The 20,803-nt window shown below is 33.9% G+C and overlaps 1 protein-coding gene across 9 annotated transcripts; it reads left to right on the forward strand.

Moving 5' to 3' along the window:
- The first annotated feature begins 3,258 nt into the window (after positions 1 to 3,258).
- HEXO3 (beta-hexosaminidase 3) lies at positions 3,259 to 20,368 on the forward strand. Of its 9 annotated transcripts, none has more exons than XM_088869276.1 (14): positions 3,259 to 3,703; positions 7,779 to 7,853; positions 10,076 to 10,111; positions 12,737 to 12,856; positions 13,893 to 13,963; positions 14,054 to 14,184; positions 14,315 to 14,380; positions 15,026 to 15,126; positions 16,191 to 16,250; positions 17,505 to 17,538; positions 17,893 to 17,991; positions 18,070 to 18,129; positions 18,551 to 18,801; positions 19,934 to 20,368. In XM_088869276.1, exons 5-14 carry the CDS (start codon positions 13,922 to 13,924, stop codon positions 20,098 to 20,100), a joined length of 1,011 nt encoding a protein of 336 aa, XP_088725402.1. In that variant the 5' UTR covers positions 3,259 to 3,703; positions 7,779 to 7,853; positions 10,076 to 10,111; positions 12,737 to 12,856; positions 13,893 to 13,921; the 3' UTR covers positions 20,101 to 20,368. The 9 variants fall into 9 exon arrangements, with proteins under 9 accessions (XP_088725402.1, XP_088725405.1, XP_088725400.1 ...); XM_088869279.1 differs by having other exon boundaries at positions 13,893 to 13,943; XM_088869274.1 differs by having other exon boundaries at positions 12,745 to 12,856.
- The last annotated feature ends 435 nt before the right edge of the window (positions 20,369 to 20,803 follow it).

A 20,803-nucleotide genomic window follows, 5' to 3' on the forward strand; every position in this document is an offset into this window, starting at 1 on the left:
AGGTAATTGTTTTGTTGTGGGTTTGGATAAGTATTTTTTAGAAGAGAACTCGGTGTTAGCTTGGGCACTCGCGTCCTGAATCTGAAGTTGTCCCATTGTCCATTGATTTTGAGCCTTGAGACTCATGAAAAATAGTTCAAAATGAAAAAGAAATTTCTTTAGGGAATTACTAGTGTCTAACCTAACTCGGCTGATTCTGAGACGAATTGACAACGCTTGAGTCGTAACTTTAAGCACAAGACTGGTATAGAAAATTTTAATGATTTGTCTTCAAGGGCATTTTTGTAATAGGCAGCCAATATTCTTTCCACAAAGAGAAGAATGGAAGAATATAAACAGTGGATAAAAGAGATGTGGATGAATTTTAAAAATTTTTGAATTTTATTTCTAATAATCTTAAAAAATAAGTATATTTTTTATAATTTCTCAAAAAGAAATAGAGAACCATGAAAATAGAACAATTTCAATTGCTAATCCCTTGTATAAATTTCCATGTGACAGCCCATGGTCCATATAGGGTTTTCATTAGTTCCCTGTGTAGAAAATATAATTTCGCCACCTCAAGTCTCATAGTGTTGTGTTAGGTCAGCAGTTAGTGGCAAAAATCTTGCCACATCCTTATCATGAATAGCCAATTCTAAATAGTTGGGATAAAGGCTCGGATAATGATGAAAATATGATGTCCACAACAAAATATTTGGATGTTAAAAATAGGTAATTGTTTTGTTGTGGGTTTGGATAAGTATTTTTTAGAAGAGAACTCGGTGTTAGCTTGGGCCCTCGCGACCTGAATCTGAAGTTGTCCCATTGTCCATTGATTTTGAGCCTTGAGACTCATGAAAAATAGTTCAAAATGAAAAAGAAATTTCTTTAGGGAATTACTAGTGTCTAACCTAACTCGGCTGATTCTGAGACGAATTGACAACGCTTGTGTCGTAACTTTAAGCACAAGACTGGTATAGAAAATTTTAATGATTTGTTTTCAAGGGCATTTTTGTAATAGGCAGCCAATGTTCTCTTCCACAAAGAGAAGAATGGAAGAATATAAACAGTGGATAAAAGAGATGTTGATGAATTTTTAAAATTTTTGAATTTTATTTCTAATAATCTTGAAAAATAAGTATATTTTTTATAATTTCTCAAAAAGAAATAGAGAACCATGGAAATAGAACAATTTGAACTGCTAATCCCTTGTATAAATTTCCATGTGACAACCCATGGTCCATATAGGGTTTTAATTAGTTCCCTGTGTAGAAAATATAATTTCGCCACCTCAAGTCTCATAGTGTTGTGTTAGGTCAGCAGTTAGTGGCAAAAATCTTGCCACATCCTTATCATGAATAGCCAATTCTAAATAGTTGGGATAAAGGCTCGGATAATGATGATAATATGATGTCCACAGAAAAATATTTGGATGTAAAAAATAGGTAATTGTTTTGTTGTGGGTTTGGATAAGTATTTTTTAGAAGAGAACTCGGTGTTAGCTTGGGCACTCGCGACCTGAATCTGAAGTTGTCCCATTGTCCATTGATTTTGAGCCTTGAGACTCATGAAAAATAGTTCAAAATGAAAAAGAAATTTCTTTAGGGAATTACTAGTGTCTAACCTAACTCGGCTGATTTTGAGACGAATTGACAACGCTTGAGTCGTAACTTTAAGCACAAGACTGGTATAGAAAATTTTAATGATTTGTCTTCAAGGGCATTTTTGTAATAGGTAGCCAATGTTCTCTTCCACAAAGAGAAGAATGGGATGGAATCTAAGAATAGTTATTGTCATTTTAAGAGCTAAATTTCGGGAGGATTAATCTAGTCACTAAAAGAAAAAGAGTGATGTGTAATAATGCACCTCGAAAGACGAATTACTTAGTCTTTTACCTATAGTTTTATTTAATTTCAAAAATCTCATCAAAATACATTTGAGTTGAAATAGTTAAATTTTATGAAAATATTAAATAATTTATAACTCGGATTTTTTTCATAAACAAAAAGGCTCATATAAGGTGTCAACCTTATACTGTTGAAGTACGGTGCATCATGAAAATCCTCTAGAAGAGAATGCTCCACTGTTGGATACTCTCTATAATTCAAGTATTGAAAAAGGCTTTGTCAGGTTACACCAGTGTAAACCCTTGCAGTGCTCAATAATTTTAGATATTTAGATACATTTATTTTATACTATAATAATTTTTTGTTTAAAGGTATTTTAAGTAATTAGTCAATGGTAAACTAGAAATTCTTAATTGAAATAAAATCTGTTATTAACAATAGTGAACAATGACATCACCGATATGGTGTGTGACGTTACCCACAATATACATTAATTATTTTTAAATACTAATAGAATGTCACTATTTTTTTGTATAAAAAATATCCATTCTACTCTTCTAAATGATAAAAAGTATCCCTACTTGAAAAATCTTGTATTACAATTTAAGGGTATTTTAGTGTAAAAAAATATTGAGCACTGTAATGGTCTACATCACCAAGTAGTGTAGCCTAACAAAATTCTTAGTAAAGAGAAATGATCCTATAGGACTTTCTTCTATTCACGTGTGTAGGACATCAAAAGATTACCATTAAATTTAGCACAGATTTATAGAAAAGTCAAATCCCACATTCATGTGATAATTTTTTCAGAGATCCATATCAACTTTAATGATGATCATTTTAGGTCCTACGCGTGAGTTGGAAAGGAGAGGATCCTATGTGACCATTACTCATTCCTAAAATCTATACTAGTTTTTGAGCTTCGAATTTTATGTGTTGGAAATTGATTTTAGGTTAAGAGGATTTGAGGCTAAAAAAAGTATCTCTTATAACAAATTATTTAGACCTTCATAATAAAGTAAAGCCACGTTGATGTGGTACCCACCAACATACTAAAATGGTAAGGAAGTGATGACCTCTCAAGCCTCAATCGAGGGCAATATTGTCATTTTTGAATCAGGGGTAATTTAGTCATTGTAAGAAAAGATGTTGAATAAATACATGTAGTGGCTATGGATTGGACGGCTATTTGGTGGCTTCCCTGCTGACAAAACAAAACCACCCCTATATAAAATTACTATTTTGCCCTAGTCCCATGCACCTAATATTTTCTCTCTCTAACTCTGCAACTCCACTCTGAGGAGATGAGATTCATAGTTTCTCTCTCTACTGCTTTTCTTGGTTTCTTTGTCGTGTTCCATTAGATAAAATTATCATTTTGCCCCTAATCCCAAACTGCTATAAATTGTTCTATCTCTGCAACTCCACTGTGGAGAGCCAGGGGGATCCATAGTTTCTCTCTCCACTGAGTTTTTGAGGTGACCCATTAGATTAAATTACCATTTTTCCCCTTATACCACATTTTCTCTCTCTATCTCTCTCTCTACTTCTGCAACTCCATAGGAGCCATGGGTTTCTCTCTCTTGGTGTTTTTTCTTGGGTTTTGTGATGTGATTTTCCATGTTGGTGGGGTGAATGTATGGCCCATGCCCATGGCCGTGAACCATGGGTCCATGACATTGGGCATGGATAAGGGGTTTAACATGAGCATGAAGGGTAGCGAGTATGTGGACTCAAAGGGCATATTGAGAGGTGGGTTCATGAGGTTCATGGATGATGTGTATGGGGGGCATGCGATGGATGATGATGATGGGATGGGTGGAGGCATGGTGCTGAAGGGCGTGAATGTGGTTGTGTGGTCGATGGATGATGAGGTATGTGTGATGTTATGAACTTTTAGAGTTTTTGATGGATTTTTAGAGAGAGAGAGAGAGAGAGAGAGAGAGAGATGGAAGAGTGTAGTTTTTCCTCAAAGCGCCTCATAGAGAGAGAGAGAGAGTGGGCGGAATGAATTTTGCATATGAAGAGAGAGAGAGAGTTTGGGTATTGAAGTTTTTCCCCACTTGTGTGCTTTAGAGAGAGAGAGAGAGTGAGAGGAGAGAGAAGGGGGGGCGTTGGGTATTGAAGGTTTACTTTTCAGAGAGAGATGAGTTTGGGTGTTGAAGTTTTTCTCCCACTTGGGTGTGTTAGAGAGAGAGAGAGAGAGAGATTAATGCTTTGAGCATTGTAATGGCATTGATGGGTGGGTCGACTGGTCCAGGCATGAAACAAATTATTAGGTGCCAGTCCATACTTTTTTTGGTTTCACCCATTTCAATCTCTCTCTCTCTCTCTCTCTGCATTTTTAGTTTCACCCATTTCAATCACTCTCTCTCTACATTTTTGGTTTCACCAATTTCAATCTCTCTCTCTCTACATTTTTTGTTTCCAACCATTTCGATGTCTCTCTCTCATGCCAATACACGTACAAATGAATGCACATGGAAAAATTACTACACACGTTCAACGTCTCTTGTCTTTGCTTCTCTCTCCCCCATCTTCCTCTCTCCTCTCTTTCTCTCTCTTCCCCTCCTATTTAATCCCCTCCATCTATACACTATGCTCCCTAGGAGCATACTATACACTTGTCGCCTCAAGCGAAAGTGCTTAGAAGGTTTTTTTTTATTATTATTATTAAAAGTTTCGGGATCTCCTTAAGCATATTATTATCAAACAATATTTTTTTATTTTGAGTTCTCTCACACTTTGATTGTCAAAATTAGTAAATGTCTATATTCATGTACTTTATTCATACGTAATTTGATTATTTTTATTTTTTTCCCATCCCAATGGCTTAGTTTGAACATGATACATCCTTCAATTTTAAATTTCTAAAATACTACTACATTAAAATTTACGTGAGGAATTAGATGGATAGTATGATCCCTCGAGTGTGTAAAGTTTTTTAAATTATTTGAAATGACGTGGTGCAAAGGACAAACCATCCGAGAACAAAACAAACGACATTCAACATGCAATGCCATGTGATTCTCTACTCATCATGATTGAGACGTAGAGTGGGAAAAAGTTTAGATGAGTTCTCTTTTTAAAGGGGTGCGGTTTATAGAAGGTTGCACCCTTAAACAATCTAATTAAGGCGCACCTCCAAATTTTATCATAAAAAATTCTTATAATTATCTTAAAATATAATTATAAAATTTTGAACTCCAAAAATGGTTCAAATCAAAGACATATATAAACATATGAAAATCTTGTAAATGGACGGCCTAGATAATGTGTTGCAAGATGCACTATTTTTAAAACTCAAAAACTTTTTTTTTTTTATATCCATACATCTCGATGGCGAGATAATCAAGTAGAAGGTTTTTCAACATTAAAACAACAGGTGAATTCTACATTTTAAGGTTGCAACCTTATATAAACTTTTTTTTAAAAAAAAAAAAAAGGGGGCAATTGGCATTCAGATGCATCCGTTGGTGTAGTAGAGGAAAAGTGCACCTTCAAATTTTATCATGGTATATAATTTTGATGTAAAATGTTCTTAGGATCATCTCAAAATCTATTTTTATATCTAATTATAAAATTTTAAATTTTAAAAATGGTTAAAATCAAGTAGATCTATAAACATATGAAATCTTGAAAATAGACAGTGTAAATAATACATTATAAAATGCACTATTTTTGAGACTTAAAATCTTTTTATTTTTCATAGTCATACATCTCAATATCGAGATGATCAATCAAAGGGTTTTTCAATATTAAAACTACCTTTCCGATGGATTTTTGAGGTGCATTAGCTCTACACTATATGGTTGCATCCTTATATAATTTTTTTCTTTTTTAAAAATCAAGTTTAAATGAGTTCTTAATGAGCTCATCGTCTCTTACGAAAATCTAATTTAGAGATAAATGTAGACTTGAAATTCTTATTTCTTGAGTCATTTTACATGCATTTATGGTTTAGATGTATAATTTTGTAACTCAAAAAATAGCATAAAATTAAATCAGTGATTTAAAAAATGGATCAATGATCCGGATCGAGCAGTCCAAAAACTAGTCCGGATCGCCGTCTTACTGTACGGAAAAATAGTGAACCAACAAAAAAACACGTGAAAAAACAGTGAACCGGCTAAAAATTGATATGAATCACCATTTTACTGTGCAGAACCATCGATTCCCTTCTAGATTAGGCTGTTTTCCTATATATAAGCAGAGAAATAAGGTGATCGATTCTCAGGTCGGACAAAGCGAATCAATGCCGACCCGGCATTTTTTTAAATCACTGAACAAATGATTTGTTGAAAAATTAAATATATGTGATGAATGGTCTAGAAAAGATGGAAAGTAAAGGAATCTGAATCATATTGATCTTGGCAATTATGGATTTGAAAAAAAAAAGGAAAAAAAGAAAAAGAAAAAGAGAAACATATTTCAAACCTTAAAAATAGAGTATTTTATAATATATTATCTAGTCCTTCTAATTTTTAGTGTTCATTAATCTGTCAGATCTACACTATTTTTTGAACTTTGAATTTCATAATTAGAAATATTAATGAATTGTCAAACTATCATAAATATTTTAGCTATGGAAACTTTTTGGAGGTATTGTGGTGGGACTTTAATTTTTAACATAAAACATTGGCCTTGTAAATATAGCACTGCACACTTGAGTGGAATCACATTAATACCGTAAAAAAATTATATGTTAAGTCTTGTCTCATTCCCATATCATGTCCTATAAATTATTATAAGGTGAAAGCATACTACATTAGTTGGATGAAATTTGAAATTGCCACAGTTTTGATAAGAGTGGACCCACACTATATGCATTTTTTTCAAATAGTTTGGAAAAAAACTCTAATGCTGGTGATATTTTTAATTAATTATAGCATTGTTAGACTTGGAATTTTTTTTGAAGTACTGCTTAATAAAATCATAAGAGGCTGAGTGCAAATTTGGGTGATTTCTGATTGCTAATTTTAGGTCTTGAGATTGAAAAGGGGTGTGAGGTAACATAATGAGAGATAAAAAGGGTTTTAAGGCGATATTGGAAATAATAAATGTTAACCTTGTCCCATAAAAGGGGATAGAGAGATAAAAAGGTGTGATGTCGATAGATCGATCATCGAATCGGTAAAGGTATAGGTTATTTAAAATTTGTCAAAAAGCGGGTTTGTATTTTTAAAAAATAAAATAATTTAAAAATATAAAATATATTAAAAAAATTAATTAATCTTATTTATATAATTTCAAATGTAATCAGTCTCAGGTACCTAAATCATTGACTTCAACAGATTTTTGCTTTGAAGTAGATCGAACAAGACATTTATCAATAATCTAATGGATCTGCTATTCCGTCCACACTTGTGTTGAGACACCTAAGTGGGTTCTCAATTTTAATCGGGAACTTGCTGATTCTTATGGGACTAGCTATTTCCCACTTTTCCATGCATATTGTGCTCTCACGGAAGCATATACTATTTATCTACTCCCCCATTCAAAATACATACTGACGAATTTTTTTAGTTTGAGAGTTTAGGAACCGCCTAAGAATCACTAAATGTTTGTTTAAATTAACCAAAAAAAAAACTAAATGTTTATTTTTTAAAAAAATAAACTTTCATTTTTTATTGACACTTAGATCTTGCCCGTCTCTGTTTAATCTTGAGTTAAACATTATGTTATTTTCCTTCATCACCACACCTGTTACTAAGAGATGCTGCAATTGTTTTTGTGGATTTTTTTGCCTCTTTCAAAAATTTTGATGATTTACCTATCCCTTCTTTATGTTTTACTTCCTTTCTAGTGATCTATCTATCACTCTTGAAATTTTAAAAATTCTTTGGCTGTTGCATTTTCTTGTTTAGCTTTTTATCTTTCTTTTAAATTCTTTCACAGTTGTAATTTTTTCTATAATTTTTATCTAATTTTTTTCTTCTTTTTTGGCAGTTGCAATTTGGTGTGGATGAGTCATATCGATTGTCCGTTCCGGCTTCAGGAAGTCCAATCTATGCTGAAATTGAGGTGGGTTTTTTCTCCTCTTTTTTTTATTGTTTTTAATTTTTTTCTTTTGTTGTTGTTGTTTTTTTTTTTTTTTTGCTAATTAAACTACTGTTGTGTTTCTTCAATCAATTAACATGCTCTTATGTTACTCCAATGAATCTTTATCCCTTAAAAATCCTCTATTTGGAGCTTTGATAATTGTTGTACTTGATTAATTCCATGGTGTTGAAATGGGTTTAGTTTTATTCCACGACATTAGTGTGGTTTGTGCAGGAACCATACCCATTTTATTTTGTATGAAAATTTTCAGTAGGTGAGGAGTTAATCCTTGTGTGATGTAAAATTTGCAATGCTCTCACTTCAAGTTTCTCTCTATCACTATATCTACATGATGACCTCACTGCATTTGCTTTATCTCACTCAAGACTAATTGAACTGCGATTTGATTTTTTTTTTTTTTTTTTTGGAGTATTGTTACTTCAATTGAAATGCGCTTATTAAGAAGGAAGGTTTAAGCATTAATTTGATAGTCTAGGTCAATGTTTTAAAAATTGTTAGTAACAGGCAGGATCCCCCCTATTTGAACTGGAATGGGTGGAGTACCGGTCCCGGTTGAAAGACTCCCTAGACCGGTGTGGTTTTTACCAATTTTATTTTTTTAATTATTTTTAGTCTCTATGCAAATTTTCCCAACCTTGTGCCGGATTGGAACCTATTGGTTCACCGATATGGATCATTTCTACCCACCAATCCAGGCTTTTAATAAAGGGATTGTATACAATGAGACCATTTGTGTTTGATACAAGGTGGTCACAATTATTTACAACCATCCAATGTGAAATTTGATAGCTTGGGTGTGTTACAGAGTTCTAAAAAATTTCTTTTGAAGTTTGAGCTTGGTCAATAGAATAAATTCAGCTACCCAATTTCACATCCAATGGTCAAGGTTAATTGTGACCACCTTGTATCAAAGGTAAATGGTCTCATTCTATACTTTTCCTTTAATAAGTGATCTAGATGAATAGTTACTTAAAAAACAAAGAAAGAAAGAAAGAGAGAGGAAAAGAATAATAATTTGCATAAAAACATTATGATTATGTTGAGTTCTTCTGAATTTCACTTATTTATTGAAACATTTACATTGCAATCAATTAGCGAGCGTAATTCTCAAGAGTCAACTAGTCTGGGACTCTGGCTTCTATCAATAAGCAGACACAAGGTTCTAAATAAATGTAGTAAAAAAAACAAGTTATGTACACAAATATTGATAAGGTTTCCCTTATATGGAATGCTATATGTCAATCAATGATGTAGACATGATATAGGGAGGGAAAAAGGGAAAAAACAAAGAAAATAAAGAAAGACTGAGAGAATATACCATCTCTATTTAACGATAAGTTTGTTTTTTTTGGTAAGTAAGATAAGGTTTCGCTTAATATGTTATGCATATATGACAATGAAAACATACATGATGCTGGGCATAGGGAAATGGAAAGTAAAAAGAAAAGAGAAAAGAAAGAAAGATTGATGGAATACCTTCTCTCTTGGACTGCAAGGGAATTCACCCTAAAGTTTAAAGATTTGTCTCCACTCTAGGCGTTCAAGGACTCCATCCAAAAGATATACCCAAAGCTAAATTCTTCTTCTCATCTTGTTCTTCATAATTATTGATATATCATCATCATCATCATTATCATTACCATCATAGCCTTTTTCCAACTATTTGGGGTTGGCTATATGAATCTTGGTCTGCCATTCTGCTCTATCGAAGGTCATACCCTCAGTGAGGCCCTAAACCCTAAGAGTGTCTAAAATAATTAAAAGAGATGTTGCCCTTAGAAATCTCTACAACACTAAACCACTTAAACGCTACTATTTTTTCTTTTTTCCAAAATTAAAAGAACAAGCTAGCCTACTAATATCCAACAAAGCAAACCCTAATCACATCAGAAAATAAACTTGTATTCCATCAATATATTTATGAATAATTTCTTTGGGTCGAGATTTTGGCTTGTGAAAGCTGAAAACACCTAGTAGTATGCTGGATATTTAATTACTATGGGAAAATGTGCCGTAGTCCAACGGACTTGTCACTCATGCATTCATCCACCATTTGTTCCCATTAATGGATGGTTGGATGAAGCTTGGAGCACCATACGCTATAGTCCATTGGATTACGATGAACTTTCTGTCACAGAGCTAATTATTTGACATTGCCTCCTTTGAATTGTCATTGTATGCAGGCACATACAGTTTATGGAGCTCTCTATGGTTTGCAGGTCACTATTATTTTGCTTTTGACTATTAATGTTGGCTAATTTTTATTTTTCAATGATTAAAACCGAACCATATATATATATATATATATATATATCTTCAGATCTGCCCAGATTGAATCTGGGCCGATCTGACGATCACGGATGTCCGGTAGTGTTTGAATTTTAGTTTTTTTTTTACAAATCCAAATCACTTCAAAGTTTAGGCGTGTGTTCATAAAAAATAGGTGAATCTTCGAAAAATATAAAAAAAATATTTTACATGAAATAATTTGAGCAAAATACCCCCGAAAAGTTTTGGGGGGTATTTATTTAATTTTATTTTCACAAATAAATTTTTTTTATATTTGTATTAGGTGCGCCTTGATGAGAAGAACACACACCTAAAATTTCAAGTGATTTGGATTTGTAGAAAATAAAATAAAATTCAAGGAGTACCGGACATCCGTGATCGTCAGATCGGTCCAGATTCAATATAGGCCGTTGGGCTCATATGTTCATATGAGCTAATGGGCTAACCCCAACTTTTTCCTATATATATATATATGGAATATATATATGGAAAACTCTTAAGAACACCTATAGGCGATGTTGAACAGTATTTTACCCCGCCACGGACATGCCATGTCCGTGGCAGTTTATTGATTAGAGCCGCAACAGACCTACTATATCTGTTGCGGTCTTTTAATCCACGCCATCCAAAAAAATATATATATGAAAAACTCTTAAGAACACCTATAGGCGATGTTGAACAGTATTACACCGTGCCACGGACATGCTATGTCCGTGGTGGTTTATTGATCGGAGCTGCAACGGACCTACTATATCCGTTGTGGTTTTTTAATCCACGCCGTCCAAAAAAATCGGACGGCATCGAGCATATGGGTGAAAACACTGTTTATTCGACCCATGGATTGATGGAATAGTGCAAGCCCAACAACCTAGATTGATGGCCACGACTGCATTTCGTATTTGAATTTTAAATGTTGTTCTTAAAATCCTAATCACATGAAATTTGAGACATTCACTCTTCTTATCAATCCAAATTACATGAATAAGGGGTATTTTGGTCTATTTAATTATTGTGAATTATTTTTTTGATATTTTTATTAGATTCATCTATTTTTTATTAATAAAATCTTTAAATTTCAAGTGATTTGGATTTGTAAAAAAACAAAATTAAAATTAAAATATGAAATGCAATTGTGACCATTAAATCAGCAAAGATTTAATCTGGGCCATTGGGCGTTTACTGTAGCTGTCAGCTAATGGGCTAACCTTAAACCCTCCCATAATATATATATATATATATATATATATATATATATATATATATATATATATATATATGTGTGTGTGTGTGTGTGTGTGTGTGTGTGTGTGTGTGTGTGAGATATTAGATATTCATATATAGCGATTATCTAGAAGAAAGGTTTATCATTGATATGGAGAAAAAGACAGATAGAAAATATTTTGATGTGTATATATATATATATATATATATATATATATATATATATATACATATATGGGTTTGTCTAGAGTTAACAACCCCTCAAAATACAAAGGTTCTAACTCAGGTTCAAGTTAGAAGGGGTTGTGATGGGTATATTTATCAAAACAATCATTACTTTTTTATTAAAAAATTATTTAAATAGGTAACTTTTCCATCAAGCAAGGGTAAATTTGAAATTTTCACAAAAGTACAATGGCATTTTTGAAGTTAGTGTGCTGAAAATTTATTTGTAGAGTACCCCTGTCCTTTAGTTAAAATTTCAACTTTACCCCTTATAGAAATGATAAAAGAACCCTTTGTCTACCCTTTGTCATGTAGTAATATTTACAAAATTGCCCCACAAAAGTAACTTTCTTTAAAAAATAAACTAGAAAATTAATAAATCCACCCTTCACAACTCTCTCTATCTTGAACATTTGTAATTAGAAAGGTTGTGAAGTTTAGATTATATATATATATGTATATATATGGAAAAAGCTAACAATAGCTGGGCAGTTATAATGAATAGTAATATAGGTGGAATCCCGACCATCAGATCTTCATGGAGTGGTTCAAAATATATATCACTATTTTAATTTTAATTTTTTTCTATAAATATGATTAAGATGAAATTTTAGTTGTATATACCTAACACTATTGCGCACCATATAAAAATATAAAACAATTATTATCAATAATTTAAAATGACCAAATTACACTTGTCATTTTTCAGGGGTATTTCAGTCATTTTATATTTTGGGGAATATTTTTTATACATTTTTTAATTGTGCGCCCTATTTTTTAGTACACACCTCTAAAATTTCATTATGATCCAATTTCTAGAAAATATATTAAAATTCATATAGTGATATGCATTCTGAACCACATGATGAATATCTGATGGCTCCTATTCCACCTATATTACTATTCATTATAGCTGCCTAGCTATTGTAAGGTTATATATATATGTATATATATAGATATGTGTGAGTGTGTGTGTGTGTAATCTTTAATTAAAATTCTCATGTTTAGTTTATCATATGGTTCACAGCCTATATGGAAAGTGCTTTATATTGTTTCTTTTCTTTCTAAGAGGCAATGCATTTGATGATTTTTTTTTGTGTGGCATGAAGTACTGCAGACATTTAGCCAGTTATGCCATTTTAATATCACAACAAGGATAGTCGAAATTCATAATGCTCCATGGACCATAGCTGATCAACCAAGGTTCTCGTATCGGGGACTTTTAATTGGTAAGAGTTATTTGGATGATGTGCAATGTCTTAAACTCTTGCCACTATTAATTATGGTGGATCTCTGGTACTAAAAGCGCTCATCTCCTCCATTTTAAAATAATAATGAGGGGGATGGTGGGCTGATGTTGCTCACAGTTGATAGCATGTTCTGTTTGTATGAACTTACAAAAGCTTACTTACCATTTTGGCCTAAAATATAAGCAACATATTAGTCTATTCAACCATGCGTAACTGTTGGAGCTTTGATTCCTTCATGGTATTTTGTTCTGGTATGGTGGTTTCAAAAGAGAGTCCGAACAAAATAGAACTTAGAAAAAAGACCACCTTATCAGAACATACATGATACATAAATACCTTCCTTACAATTTGTGACCACACAACATGTGAAAATAAATGTCTTATCAAACATAGTTGTGTACATGAAAGCATACATTTAAGCATGCATGCATGGATTGACTTATTTGCATCCATTTGGATAGGTTAGCCAGGTTGACATGTTCTGCCACTCTTATGCATGTATAGACATGTATGTAGGCAGGTATTTATGCATGCCTACATGCAGTTTTGGATGAACTTTTGTATGGATGCCATTGCATGCATGATCGACTTCTTGTGTGGCTTAGAAGTTAGAATCTTCCATGAGAACTTTTATTCATCCTTTGCCTTTGGCTATGCATCCATGGCGCTCATTATGTTTTGCACCACATCTGGAGGAGCATAGCATTGGAATATAACTTTGCATGAGTTTAATGTTTCCCTATTCTCTAATTTGATTTTATTTTCTTTGCATGAGTTGGCTGCTTCATATTGGGACAGTTTTCCATTTGTGTTGTGGCTCTAGTATATATAATTGATGTCATTTATGTGTATGTTGATCAATGTTTGGTACAGAAATAATTTTGGAACTTGCCATTTTATCGTTCTTTCACACCCCATTTCTGTCTAGTTTATCTGCTTCCATCTGGATGACATATTTTTAAGTTAATGAATATCTTTTTCTCAATCTTTTATTTCGTAAATGAATTTCATGCAGATACTTCTCGTCATTATCAGCCTTTACGAATGATAAAGGGTGTGATCGATGGTATGGCTTTCTCAAAATTGGTATGCATGACTCTCTTGCATGTGGTTTTATTTTTATTTTTGCGATTAGCTTCGTTAACCTATCAAGTTTATTTGCATGTTTCTATACAGAATGTTCTGCACTGGCACATTGTAGATACACAATCATTCCCTCTTGAGATACCTTCATATCCAAAACTGTGGGAAGGTGCATATTCTCCTTCAGAGCGGTATACAATGTCTGATGCAAAACAGATTGTTGAGTAAGTGTTAATCCTTATATGCGACAAATTTAAATTTTTTTGATAAATAAGTGACCTACGCCCTGTCCTTGAAAAGACATACAACCCCATCATTTCCATAAATGCTTTGTGATGTTTCTATATGCTGCAGGTATGCTCAGAGACGAGGTGTTCATGTATTGGCAGAAATTGATGTACCTGGACATGCTCTCTCATGGTACTCAAATTTTCTGGTGATTTGGTTGCTAATACATTTTTTCATACTCTACATCTAATTAATTTATTTATTAATCTTGGACTCAGCTCAGGACTTGTCATGGTCCAAGCCTATCGTTTTTCCGAATCCTGAGTCAATGCAGTGGGTCTTAATCTAGAAAACTTGAATATTATGTTTTCTAAATTCTCAGATAAAGACTTGGGACACGCCCTCATTTTGTGAAGAACATATGGTGTCTTTACAAAACTGTCTTTATAAAACTAGCACTGTTTTAACCCCCTTGCAAGCTGCATGTTTTAAGACTCCAAGATGTCTGAATTAAGTAGAATGGGGAAAGTTCCAGGTGTTTTAAACCTGAATTTGTCAATACTCAATATTGTTTACACCATAAGAAAAATGACTAAAAGTAGTGTACCATGGATAGCATTGTAACAGAAGTATCCTATGGTGATCTATATGGGTGAATTAAAATATGACATCATCATTATTATTTGAGCCTTATCCCAACTACTTGGGGTTGTTTAGGGTAAATTAAAATATGACATAACGTAGCATTGTTTTCAAATACTCAGTATATTCTGGAAAATGAAAAAAGGGTTTTTGGATGTTTGTGATATGTAAGATCTTATTATATTTATTGATCAGGGGTATTGGCTATCCATCATTATGGCCATCATCAGATTGTCAACAGCCACTTGATGTCAGTAATGAATTTACATTTAAAGTAATAGACAGCATTTTGTCAGGTAACCTCTGGAGCCTTATATGCCTGGATTTGTGTATGTTTTGACCATGTGAATGGGTGGTTTCCTTTTGAAGAAATTTCGCTTGTTAGCAACTACCTTCTTCAAAAGTAACGCACCATGTACTAATAGAGGAAAATTTGGACATTGAAGGGTGACTTGAATATAGCAGTAGGCAGCTTGTAACAGACTCCTCTGTTGAGTCACTTTACTGGGGAGGTATATTTTTGTTCGTAATTAACTATTTATTTGTTATAACTAGAGAGCTGTTCTCTGCTATTTCTGCTTCTATAGTCCATACTTCCTATGGCCTTTTTCCCTTGGAATTTTTTGGCCATAAAAGGAAGTCAGGAGCAAGATTGATAAATAAGGAAAAGGGTAAAAGGGGGCATCTCTGGCTGCTTTTCTTATATTTTTAATTTATCAAGGGAGAAAAGAGATCCTAAGAAACTGAATGCAAGAGCATTAGCTGGGTATGCCCTTGTAAATACAGAGCTCATCTGGTTCCATACTAAAGTTAGCCAACATTGTTTGTTTGAAAGTTTGTCCACAGAGCTCATCCATGAGTCAGCCAACATATTCTTCAGCCCATGAAATTTTGAGTTCTTATTGTCTCCAGTGATTCAGAGTTTCTCGGGGCCTACTTGTTAAAAGGATTGAGGTTCATTGATGTTGGTAGAATTAATTAATTAAAATCAAGGAGTGATATTCAATATAAATGTTCTTAATGTACTCTTTATTTTCTTATAATAACTTGTTGACAAATTTTTTGTTTTACTCTCTTCTAGTATGTTCTCTTGTTCCATCATGTGAAGCTTCTGTTACATGCAGTTTGTATTACTAGTTTTCCATATATTACTTGTGCCTTCAAAGGATTATCAAAAGTTTGGATGTATGTATCTAGGCATTTCCTTGTTTAATTTAACATGAGACTGGCTAGTTCAATGTTTTCCAAAGCCCAAGAAGGAAAAGAGAAAAAATATGATTTTTGTCTCTTTACGATGTGGTTCCTAATGTGATGACTGATTGAGTAATACCATCTTGGCTATTGAAAACTTGTGTTATAGATTTCAGTAAGGTCTTCAACTTTAAGTTTGTGCATTTGGGAGGTGACGAAGTTGACAACAGTAAGTTCGATAATCTTCATCTTTAGCTGCTTTGATATTGTATTACTGTATTTTGCTCTATATCCTTATTCTTTAGCTTTATTTCATGATCAAAATTGTTCGATTTTTGTAGTTCTCATCCACTGAATACCGTTTGGTAATTTGGTTCTATGAATTCAAAGGCTGCACTTACTGATGTTAATATGTTAGAAATTCACTGTATGTAGTGTACGGGTAATTTATGACAATTTTCAAAAGTGGAGGGTAAATTGGTATATAGAGATTATCTGTAGTGGCAACCGTCTTGGCTTGGTGGTTGATATGAGTCTTTACAACATGGGTTTGGGTTACATTCCTGGGTTACCCACTGGAGGGAAAGAAATAATTTTTTTTACTCGTCCATGCTTGTGATATAATGAACAATTGATTGGCTTTTTTGTTTGAGAATTAATAATCACCAAAAAAAAAATTAGGATCTGCCTTAGAATTCCATGGCACTGTTGAGTTTGAATCTGCAAAGGTGCGATTAATTGTGGGCTTCGGATTAAGGCAGCTGCAGTTGTGCTTTTCTTAATTCTTCCTGTATCTGTCAATGTATTCCACTAAAATGAATGAAATCATTATTTTTACAAACAAAAAAATGACTTCTCCAAGCATGCTCAGTGGATTTGGCTGTTCATTTTATCAGGAGCATTCATTTATATTGATGTATCTACTGTAAAAATACTTTCTTGAATCTGAAATCATAAGATAGATAAACTTTCTCTCCTTGAGGTCATCATATGAATTTGAGTTAAAGATGTCCTAAGCTCCTAAAATGGGTGGAGAAAAGGAAATATTTAACATGGACTGTACATGTACCAGTTTCTCCATTGGTAACACATGCTTAAGTGTGACAACATTGTTTTTCTTGTAAGGAATTGAATGGAATAGTTTCATCTAAGCTGAGATGTTGGAATTCTAGCTTTTCTCCTCATTTTAAAAAATTTACTTGACTTCTCATTGTTCTTCCTTTTCCCCTCTTTAAGTATTTTCATTTTCGTTTGTACTAACTGTACAAAGCCAAATGGCTGAGCCAGTGCCCCACTGCCTTTAGGCCTACAGTCCAATGTGATTGCATTTTAGACATGGTTTTTTTGGCCAGCTGTATTGCATTTGAAGTTTTCTTTGTCTTTTCTCATTCACTCGAATTCGTCTTACTCTTTATGTATATTGATATTTGAGAATCAAATATGGAATGTAAATGCATTGCCTAATATAAGTGATTTATGTCAGGTTGCTGGTTGACGACACCCCATGTGAGGCAATGGTAAGGACTCTAGGTTTTTTTAATGTTCCCCAGATAATTAATGGTGTCAATTATTCTTTACCTTTTTATTTTCTTTTCGTTCTTTTTTTCCCAATAAAACCCTATTGATTGAATACCCAAGGGGAAAAAACACAGAGCTCTTATGGCTGCCAAATGGGATTGGACTACAAACAATAGTATTACTGCGGTAGTATCTAACAACCAAATCAGCCACTAATAAGAAAATAGCAATTGATGAGTATCTTTAGTAGAATGAAGGTAGCATGAGGATATAGCATACTGATAGCTTTCTGCAGTTAAACCTTGTGAATTAATTATCTCCTTATTCATGAAGGTCATCTTCTTTGTGCTCAGGTTGAACCGGCATGGTTTGAACGAGTCTGATGCTTATAAATACTTTGTCTTACGTGCACAGAAGATAGCAATTTCCCATGGATATGATGTCATCAATTGGTAGGATCACCTTTCTATTTGGCGGTGTAGTTGCCCCATATTTTGTTGTTCTTGCATACTTACTCGTCAGTTACACAGGGAAGAGACATTCAACAGCTTCGGCAAAGACCTAAGCCCAAGAACAGTAGTGCATAACTGGTAATTTTTCTTATCTTGTGATCTCTATAGACTTTCTATTGTATTATTGTTATGTGAGCACATGAGAGAGGACAGAGATGAGTTTGAATCTTTTCTCTGATGTGTGTGTGTGTGAGGAGAGGGAGTGGTGCCCATAAAAGGCCATGGTATAGTCAGTGCTTTAGAAATCAATTTGGTTTGCCCTACTTCCTGGGAAAAGAAGGTAAAATCTTACTGACCATTGAGAAATAACCCAGACCACCCCAAATAAGTGCAACTTGGCTCAACCTTGTGACACATTGAATTATTACTCAAGTTCATACTGTAGTGTATTTAATTTGTATGTTTAATACTCTTGACTCTTTGTAAACACACATCAAACTTATTCCCCACTGTTTGTATGGCCCAAACTTCAGAGAAAATAATGGTAATTTGTACACAGGCTTGGTGGAGATGTTGCTCCTAAGGTTGTGGCAGCTGGGTTAAGGTGCATAGTGAGCAATCAAGATATGTGGTATTTGGACCACCTTGACACCACATGGCAGAAGTTTTACATGAATGAGCCTTTTACAAACATCACTGACCCGAAACAACAGGCTTTGGTCATTGGCGGTGAGGTTTGCATGTGGGGTGAGCATGTGGATGCCTCCGATTTTGAACAAACCATCTGGCCTCGTGCTGCAGCCGCTGCAGGTGACTATTATAATCTTGAGAGAGAGAGAGAGAGAGTAGTTTTCGGAATTTTTATTTTTTAGAAGAGATTTGGGGTCAACATGGTAGTGTGACTTCCTCTTAATTGACTTGGGGACAAGTGTGTGTATTTACTTGATGTTTCTGATGTTTCATTCACTGTATTCACGGTTTTGGATTGACAAGAGACCCCACTAATATACTTTCAAGGAGGGAAACAGAGCCCCCCTTAATTGTGAGACCCTCTAGTGTGTAATGGTAGTCAACCAAAAAACCCAGGCCATGTGGAAATGATGGTTGGGCCATTTCAAAGATGACAGTTCTAGTGGAGGAGGGATTCCTATTGGAACCTCAAGCTTGTTTGCAATGGGAATAGGGATTCGGAGTATGAAAAAAAGTATATTATTTTCAGAAAGGGTTTCATGTTCTCCTTCTTATGCTTTTAATTGCTTTGTTTTTTGTCTTTTTTTCCTTTTGTTACTTTTTAATTTTGTTCTTTGGTTGAGAAAGTGAGACTCTTGGTGCTGCACAGCATGAGTGAAAAACTAACTCAAGTGTCCGAATCCCGAATTTTACTTGACTCATCAGTCATTCCTTAAACTGCCCCCCTCCCCCCTCTTCTCCTCTATCTCTTCTGAATTATTGCTTAAAATCATAGCAGTATGTGCTCTGTTATACAGATTTTTCAGATTAATAACTCTTCTGGTCTCTAATGCAAAATCATTTGTTCTTTAATGAAAGTGCATTGTAGTCCATTAAAGGTTTTACCTTTAGGCTCATACACACTGTCCTTTGTATGTATATGCGGAGATGCACGAATGTTGGAATGTGCATGTACCTAACGCAGGTAGTTATGTATATTTGTGCCCATGCACGAATGCATGCGCATGTGTACAGTAAATGTGCATGCATCCGCCACAACACAAGCATTTGTTTACTAATACGTATATGTCGTTCGTATGCATGTATATGCACGCATGTTTGTGTATGTATATATGTGTATGTATGTATGCATGTATGTCATCATCATTGTCAAAGCCTTTTTACAAGTAATTGGGGTCGGCTTATGTATGTATGTATATAAGTTAATATGTGTACACTCTTTCTTACTTTCTTTGTGTTTTTCTTTATGAAGAACGCATGTGGACTCCATTAAACAAATTGGCGAAGAACCCAAGAACGGTAACTGGAAGGTTGGCTCACTTTCGGTGTCTGCTCAACCAGAGAGGAGTGGCCGCTGCCCCCTTGGCTGGACCAGGAAGAGTTGCACCACTATATCCTGCCTCATGTTACAGCCAATAATTTGACCTTTGTTGGGGTCTTTTCTATTTAAAATTTTTGGGTTTGGAACTACGACCTTGTGGGTCAGATTTTCGGCAAGCATTCGAATAGTGGGTCAGATATCTGGCAAGGGTGTGGGGTCATGAGTTGGGAGATTTTAATTTTTTTGATGGCTGAAAACTAAGGTTTTTAAGGGGATAAACCAAGGTTTGGCACCTGTAAGACGCAGTGATATTATGGCTGTGAATTCTATTTTAAGTTAAATTGGATGGAATTCTTCTTGGTTTTAGGTTTTTTTTTTTTTTTAATACGTTAATCAAGTAATTTATCTTATGAGTTGCCAGCTTTCCATTGTTCTGTCAATGAATTAGGAGCATTGTTTGCCACATGAATTTAAGGGGATATTCTGCACATAATGTGAGAAAGAGAGAGATTGACCGGGTTTCATATTTTAAAAAAAGTCAAGGGATATTCTACTCCTTAGGGAGAAGAATGTCCATTTATTCTATCCGGTAAAAGTTTATTTAGAATTAATTTTAGGACCTCAAATTTTAAGGATGTAATTTTCCCAATAATAGATTGACTTCAATAAAAAAATTCCCATTTATACCTTTTATGTACTTAAAAAATAATAATATCTTAATATTAAATAGAGACCATCCAATTTTTAGATAATGAGATCAAAATGCTAGAAAATTCCTTCTCAAGTAGTTCTGTTGACCGA

Source organism: Amborella trichopoda, chromosome 6 (genome assembly GCF_054954075.1).
Source record: "Amborella trichopoda isolate Santa Cruz 75 chromosome 6, AtrichopodaSantaCruz75HAP2 v2.0, whole genome shotgun sequence".
NCBI classification, from domain to species: domain Eukaryota; kingdom Viridiplantae; phylum Streptophyta; class Magnoliopsida; order Amborellales; family Amborellaceae; genus Amborella; species Amborella trichopoda.